The sequence below is a fragment of the Vespula pensylvanica genome, chromosome 3 (assembly GCF_014466175.1).
Source record: "Vespula pensylvanica isolate Volc-1 chromosome 3, ASM1446617v1, whole genome shotgun sequence".
NCBI classification, from domain to species: domain Eukaryota; kingdom Metazoa; phylum Arthropoda; class Insecta; order Hymenoptera; family Vespidae; genus Vespula; species Vespula pensylvanica.
This window is the reverse complement of record NC_057687.1, coordinates 2,695,991-2,704,376: the sequence shown is the minus strand read 5'-3', so window position 1 is coordinate 2,704,376 and position 8,386 is coordinate 2,695,991. Positions and strand designations below refer to the sequence as shown.

The 8,386-nt window shown below is 27.4% G+C and overlaps 1 protein-coding gene across 1 annotated transcript in view; it reads right to left on the bottom strand.

Moving 5' to 3' along the window:
- The window catches only part of LOC122627513 (putative uncharacterized protein DDB_G0282133), a 4,122-nt gene extending 2,162 nt beyond the window's left edge, over positions 1-1,960 (bottom strand). The window contains exons 1-4 of the mRNA XM_043808648.1: positions 1,791-1,960; positions 1,501-1,617; positions 1,380-1,421; positions 4-1,193 (exon numbers count right to left, since the gene is read on the bottom strand). Coding sequence (XP_043664583.1) covers positions 4-1,193; positions 1,380-1,421; positions 1,501-1,585 — 1,317 coding nt within the window. The 5' untranslated portion in view covers positions 1,586-1,617; positions 1,791-1,960. The remainder of the gene's footprint in view (positions 1-3; positions 1,194-1,379; positions 1,422-1,500; positions 1,618-1,790) is intronic.
- Between the last annotated feature and the right edge of the window lie 6,426 nt (positions 1,961-8,386).

Genomic DNA, 8,386 nt, shown 5'->3' with positions numbered 1-8,386 from the left:
AGCAGGTCCACTTGGCAAATTACCTTTATTAGGTTGATCTCTCCATTGTCCTGTTTTTTCTTGATCATATGAATGTGGTTTATTTTTTTTTTCAGTACTGTCAGTGTATCCATTCTGCAAATTATTTGTACTATCTACAGATGTAGATTGGTATTGTGCTGTTTCACCTGTTTTACTACTATCACAATTTCCATGTAAATTGTTGCATTCCGTAGTAGCTCTGTTTCCTTCTGAACTTATTGCATTAATGGTTTTTTTAATATTTGATTGGCTTAATTTAACAGGTGCTTGATTTGAATTAGAATCAGCTATACTTTCTACACAGTTTGCTCTGGATCCAGATTTAGTATTAGAACAATCTGCATTGGTGTCTCTTGTCAAGCCTAAATTTATTTGGCTTGGCGTTATACCACCACTTGCACCTATATTTGTATTTCCATAATTCTTTCCGATAGTCGAAGTAGGTGTTACAACTCCAGAATTGCCTGAATTTTTGTTTTCATTTTCTTTCTTTTTATTTATATCAGTCCAGCTTGAAGAAGGATGCAAAGAATCTTTCAAAGCACCAGTGTCATGTTGATAAGCATTATAATTATTATTTAAATTTTGATTGTTTGCTCCAACATGTCCAGAATTACCATAGTTATTATATCTTCCATCATGAATATTCTCTGGTCCTTTATTATCACTATATCCATCTTTATCATTAGTTTGATTATAATTATATTGATCGTTGTTTCCTATTTTATGTACGCTTGACACAGTTTGTTGTTCTTGTTTCTTATCTACTTTACTTTTATGATGGTGATAATGATGTTCAGGTCTGTATTGACCATCGTCACAATCATCTTCTTCCTCTTCTTCTTGTGGTTCTTCTTCAGATTGATCATCATAATTATCTAATTCCCATTTTTCTTTTACATTTGGACATCCAGAACATACTGTTTGAGACTTGTTATCATTGTAACTTCCTTTAGTACCAAAGGCTTGATGTGGTGATCCAAACTTATTAGAATCTGGATTAATACTTCCAAGTCCTACATAACTTCCAGAGCCAGCAGAAATGCCTTGCTGATGAGTTAATCCATATGTTCCATCAGGATTTTTTGAAGGGAAAGTACCACCAGTGAAAGCATTTGCAGAACTGATTGCACTTGCAACAGAGCCTGCATATGCATTAGCTGAAGCACTACCTAAAATAATATAAATTTTATTTGAAATTTTATTAAAAAGCAATAAGAAAAAGGCCACAATTTCATTTTTATTTCAATGTTTAATTTACGAAATAATTAATTTTTACGAAACGTATATATATATATATATATATATATATATATATATAATGTAACGATGAAAATAATTAATAGAAATATACATACTGAATGCAGCGGAATTACTACCGGCAAACGATCCTAAACCTCCTAGAAAAATATCGCGTTATTAAAATAATAATAGAAAAGAAATTAAATAATTTAAAACAAAAAAAAAAATAAACGATACCTGGAGCTGCGTACGTCGTAGCAAAAAAAATAACAAAAAAATAACATCTTAAATAAATATTGTCCGAGGAAAACATATTATCCATTTAATCATTTATCGTCAAATGTTCAAGAATACCTGCAGAGTATATAAGACAATTGAACACTTATTACTGAGGACATCCTGTTTCGATACTTGTATATATATAAGGATGCTACCCATAGTGAAAGGATAAGTTTACCGATACGATCGAAACCAACGTAAGTCGAAGACATGTGGGTGGCAATGAATAGTTATTATTTCATTCTTACCAGGAGTATGTACCGCTCTTTGTAATATAATCGGTAAGACTGGCGCTAAGCGGCTAGGATTGAGCTACGTCATCGATCTTCAGGAGTTTCCCAAAGCTAACTTGATTCATGTCACGCTCGTACCGAAGATGAGATCGCGGGAGAGAATGCGCGTTTCTGCGTCTGCATTTCTTTAAATAGAAGATACAATAAAAAGATTTACAAACTGGTTTATAGCATTCCAAATACCTATAGGTTGTCTTAAAAGTATTATTTATATCTCAATGATTCATCAGGTAAATCCTGTAATAATATTACTAATTTTTACCACAAAACCGCATGAAGTTACGTCAATGATACAATCGACATAATTGAAAATATTTGTCTTCAGTTAAAAGGTAAAAGCATTGAATTACAATCTACTTTGAAAAAGACTGTATATGTTAGGATGTTTCCGATGAAGGACGTCTTTCCTTTCTACCTTTTGCATTAAGTTTAAAGTTGTTATATACAGTTAACTATGACTAGGAGTTATATTTATAATTTTTCCAAGCATCTAAATGCTAGTTTAAAAATTTACATTTTTACCGATCAATATCTGATATGAAAAAAATTATAAACGCTATTTACCATTTTCTAAAGTACTAAATAAATAACGTAATAAGTAAAAGAGTATTTTAAAAATACATTGTAATAATTCTGTAAAAATCAGTTTCTTCAGAAAAAGGTATAATTATTTGTATGGATGGTTTGTCTATATATATTAATATAAGCATAATTCTCTAGTTTTCAAATGAATCATCTTTATTATAATACTACAAGATTCAGTGACTATTAACATATTTCTATTGCGGTACTTTCGATGCTAAAAAAATAAAAAACTATAACATAAATTAAGAAAGAAAAAGATAATTTTTGAAGCTACTATATTTTTATTTTATTGCTATATTACTTATCTAAAAATTTAATTCCTAAAGTTATTTCCTTCTTACCTTACAAAATTCTTAATAATCATTTTATTTATCATCCTTTTATCGAGAAGAAATTAATTTCTAGAAAAAATATAGTATAAAAAATATTAGTATATTAATAAGAAAAATGCATATACATTAGGTTATATACGTTAATATAAACGAACCTTGTAATTTTTAATTATATTTTAATTAATTAATTTATTTAGTTTGGATTATTTATCGATGTCACAGTTCATAAACTTTCGTTTTATAACTTTTCCTGTATTTCTCTAATGATATATCATCTATCATTAAGGCTATTTATTACCTTTTGCTTAAAGCATGTGTGACTTCAGCGACAGATACGGACAAAATATAAACTACAAATCAAACGGGTAACACTATCCCCACCATATGTTTATCGTATTGGTATATAAGCTTGTTGGTATTCCTTTTCACATGTACGTAACAATTGGTTTTGTGTAGGTTAGGTAACAAAATAACGCTGGGAGAAAAGACACGTAGATAATGTGGAAACCAATACATGTTTCGATCTTTATTAATATTAATATATGATACATGTTTACTAATTATTAATTTTGAAAAAATAATCAACAAATGTATATACTTTATATGCATTTGTTATCAAACAATATTATGAAAAAGTTATATAAATTTTGAGAAAGCTTATTTGTGCATAAATTATTCTCGAAAAGATATTATTTTTTAATACGAACTCTTTCAAAGAAGATAAAGCTTTTTCAAAAATTCAAAAAGGTAGACTTCTAGATTAAATCTTTATCTTTAAAATGAAATCTTGTTCATCAAAATTAATTAAAAATTATTCTAATTCTCATTGATAGCATAAACCATTATAAAACCAGGGATGATGAACAGTTGTAATGTCTCTTTTTGTAAGTCTAAGTTATACTTGAAAAGAGTATAATAATATTATTAGATATAAATGATACTACAATTTTCATACTATATAATTGTTTCTGTAAAATCCGCGAAAAATTTCTTCCTAGAGAGTTATATCTACTTTCATATTGTTCGATAGCAAAAAATATTGTTTGAAAACTTTTTCTCGTAATATTATCTTCTTCTTTTTTACATATTTTATATTAAGCCTTTGCACTCGGATGTTCCCTCTGAGAAGATCGTGCGAATTTAATTTAATCTGCTTAAGGAGAATGATAAAAAGGATTTGTGTAGCAATAATATGCGAGTATGCTTTGTACGATATAGTGAAATTTTATAAAATAAACAAACAATCCTAAAACTGAAGAAAGAGATTTTCAAAGCTAAAATCAGTTTATATTGAAGCGTCGAGCGATATAGATAGATCCCTTCACTAATAATTCAGAAAATCAGAAAATTAATATTCTCTTGGTATATATTGTTTTGTGATTTCGTATTACTTATTACAATATTCTAACTTATTGACTCATTTTTTTTTTCAGAACAATGGTAAAATATCCAAACTCAAATATGTTTTATAGTACAAACAGTAGTGAAAAAGAATTCCAGGTAGACATTTATACAGGCATGTTAGAAAAAATAAATATTAATCCTTACTTTAATAATGTAATATTTAATAATTTATTATTATATTACGCAAGTCAATCAATATTTCCTATAACGTGATCAAAAGAGCTGAAAAGGCCAAAAAAGATATGAGTTGGAAGGAAATCAATTTCACAACCAATCTCTTTTTATTCGACATATTATTTTTTTTTTTAACTATCATACGAAATAATCGATATTGCATAAATGTATATTATAATAAATGCTTCTGCTTCATTTTTATTGATCAAGGAATAATATTACTTGAAAAAAAAAAATTAATTCTTTGTTGATATTCTTTCATAATAAAAATATTTTGTGGACGTTAATATACACATTTTTAATTCCCATCTATTAAATATCGGCCAAAAATGTTGTTTATGCAAAAAATTATTATTTTTTTTATTTCTTTTTTGTCATAATAAAAATTATATCACGGATGAATTAATCAGTATAAGAAATATTTGCTTTTTTAATATCCTTAATTAATTTTATATTCTTAATTATTAACAAAAGAATTCGCGATACGCAACAAATTAATTCGTTCGAGTTCCTATATTTCTAAAAAATGTATATTAAATATTATGAATATCTTATGTATACATGTCGCGAATATTATAACAAACAATTTGGAACATTGAATTTATAATTTGTTCTATTTCTAATTATATTGAATAATTATTTATTTTAAATTGATGGAATTACGATGACATGATGATGTAAACGTGAAATTAAAATTTCTTGTAGAATTTGAAAATATTTCCGGGATAACATTATTTTGACAAACATTACATCTTTTGATCGTGCCTGTAGGGTTAATCATTTTGAAAGTTAAACTTTCCTTAATTTGAATTTGATTCCTTCTAAATTCATTCTTCAATCCATAATTAAATTTTCCACTCTCATAATCGTTTCTATTTTCGATATTACTTTCTATTATTTTTATATTATTATTATTGGTCTCGATCATCCATTTAACTTCGTTCTTGCGATACGTCGTATTACGTATTTTCGAAATCAAATTGAGATTTGCTATATCAATGATCGGCCAGACATCAACATCATTTTGTTTAGAATTAAATTTATCTCTGGAATCATCATTGTCAAAATAAAATCTATCGTCTCATCTTTAATTTTTTCTTCTTCTTCATCTTATTTTTTTTCTTCTTCATCTTCTTTTTCTTCTTCTTCTTCAGCGTCAGTTAAGAGATGGATTAATCAATATGAGAAAAACATTTTTGAATCATTGTTAATCTCCATAAGATTTTTCTTATCATTCCTAATTTCACCGATTGTCTTGAAGTAAATATTATTATCGTATCTATAATTTTCTAAGCAAGTGCTATTCAAATTATCATTAGTTCGATATCCAAGGACATTGTCAACATCATGATTGATCTTTATTTTCTAGACTACGTTGACTCTTTTTGAGGATTCCAAGAAAAATCCTCGATGAAATATTCTTTTGTAAGAAAAAATTGATTTCCTTGTTAGAGGAAAAATTTCACTTTGATCCAGGTTCCGCGTGCAATTGTCGGACGACATCCTTTCTGATTTCAATCGATTTATTAGCTATCGACCTTTATCTAAAGTTGCCTTTTGTCCGATCTCGAATAAAGCTTCCTCGTTCGATCATTTGAATAAATCTTTGTAAAACAGCGTCATATTAGTCTCGTCAAAGTTCGTTATTACTGTCATTATAAATTTTGTCTTCTGTTTCTTCTTCCTGATTAATTGTAATTACATAATGGATACGGTATGGATCTTTACGAATCACTTAAAAACAAGGACAATGTTTGAAAAGGAAATGTCTTGCCTTTAAATTCTGCCCATTGATTTATAGTATCCCCAAGAAGCATTAAAAGAGCCGTTGATAATATAATATCGCCAATTGATACCTTGTAATTCAATATATGCTCTCTACGAATAAAATATATAGATATGTATTTTTGTTTTTTTTCCTTTTTTTAAATTTAAGCTATACCAAAGCGTCATGTCATCACCGATGAACTGTAACAATAAAAAGCTTAAAATGTTAAAACACATCATTTTAGACGATAACATCCGACAACTTCCAAAGTTAAATGCTTGATATTACATTGGATCATCGTAGATGAAGAATATGTTTTTGATGAAAGATTCTTCGAAACGATTTTCTTATAAATGCAGTTGTTCATAGGAAGGAATAATGTTAGCTGATGTTTAAGAATAATAATAAAAAAGCAGGTACTACTTATACTAATTAATTCGCCCGTGATATAATTTTTATTATGACAAAAAAGAAATCGGGAAAGTAAATATTTTTTGTATAAACAATATTTTTGGTCGATGTTTGACAGATGGGAACTAAAAATGTGTATATTAACGGCCACAAGATATTTTTATTATGAAAGAATATTAACAAAGAACTAATGTTTTTTCAAGTAATATTATTCCTTGGTAAGGAATCTATCAATAAAAATGAAGCAGAAGCGTTTATTGTAATCTGCATTTATACAATATAGATTATTTCATATGGTAGTTAAAAAAACAAAAAAAAAAAATAATATGTCGAATAAAAAGAGATTGGTTATGAAATTGATTTCCTTCCAACTCATATCTTTTTCGGCCTTTTCAGCTCTTTTGACCACGTAATAGAAAATAATGATTGACCTGCGTAGTATAATAAGAAATTATTAAATAAAATACGTATTAAGATACGTATTAAAATAAAATACGTAAAAAAGAAAAAAATAATATTACGAAAAAAAAATAGATTTGACGAAAGATTTTCGACGAATCTATATTCTTTACTGTTGTGTAATAAAGAAAGAGAAATGTTTGTTAATTTATGTATACAAAAAGTGAAGAAGATAATATTACGAGAATAAGTTTTAATATCTTTTGTTACCGAGCAATATGAAAGTAGATATAACTTTCAGAAACAAATTTTTTGTCGTATTCTACAAAATCAATTATATAGTATGAAAATGGTCAAAAAAATTAATTGTCCTTTGTCAACATTCTTTAGTTAATTTCTCATGTACCTTTGGGAAATAAAAAGATCTAATTACATTAAAGGGGAAACTGTTCATCCTCGTACGTTCTAGCTAAAAAATTAAAATCCAGGGAGCTTGGTCCTCCAATGGGACCTCGTGGGGACGAATGCCACCTATAAAAGAGCGACGTTAACATTGCTTACGTCGTTCACTGAACTTGTAGATGGCAAGTTGGTACCATATAGAAAGTAATCGTTATTTGTATATTTCATACATCTCAAAGAAAACTTTTTCAAGCTATCCAAACGGTACAAACAATTTTCCAAACAGTAGTCATTTGTAGAAATTTATTAATAGTTATTAGTACAAAATTTATTACAAAATTTCAATATTATAATATAGAAATGAAATTGATTTGCGTGATTTATACCATCTTAATTATTATTTTGTTGCTTTGTCGACAAAGTGCTCCAAACGCATTTTACATCCAAACACATTTTACATCGTTTAAAAAGGATTGTGATGTTTTTCCGTGATCAGTTCTACGTGATTTTTTTATTTAAAAACAAAAAAAAATGTTTTCTTTTGCTCGTAGCGTTACTGCAGCTGTAAGTATAGACAAAATATGAACTACATGTGTAAACATTGTTTTCGTTATGACTATTCATCTCTAACTTTATAATGGTTTGATTTAACAATGAGTACAGGCGTAATCTCGAACGATTTTGATAAACAAGATCTTATTTTAAAAATGAAAAATCAAGTGCAATTTTACGAATTTTTGAAAAAACTTTAATTTTTTCGAAAAATATCGTCTCAAAAAATTATGTCTTTTTGAGAATAGTTTATGTATAAAAACAAAGCTTTTTTAAAAATTCGAAAAAGTCATATTTTCGCTTAAACTTTCATCTTTAAAATGAATTCTTGTTAATCAAAATTGTTCAAAAATTACGCCTGTATTCATTGTTGGCATAAACCATTATAAAATTAGGAATGATAAACAGCCTTAAATATGAATTATTGTGATCGGTTAAAAAAGGATATTAAAAAAGAAGTTCATATAACTTTTTTTAATTCTTGATATGCTTGTTTTGCTATGCTAATAAGAAATTTTGTTTTC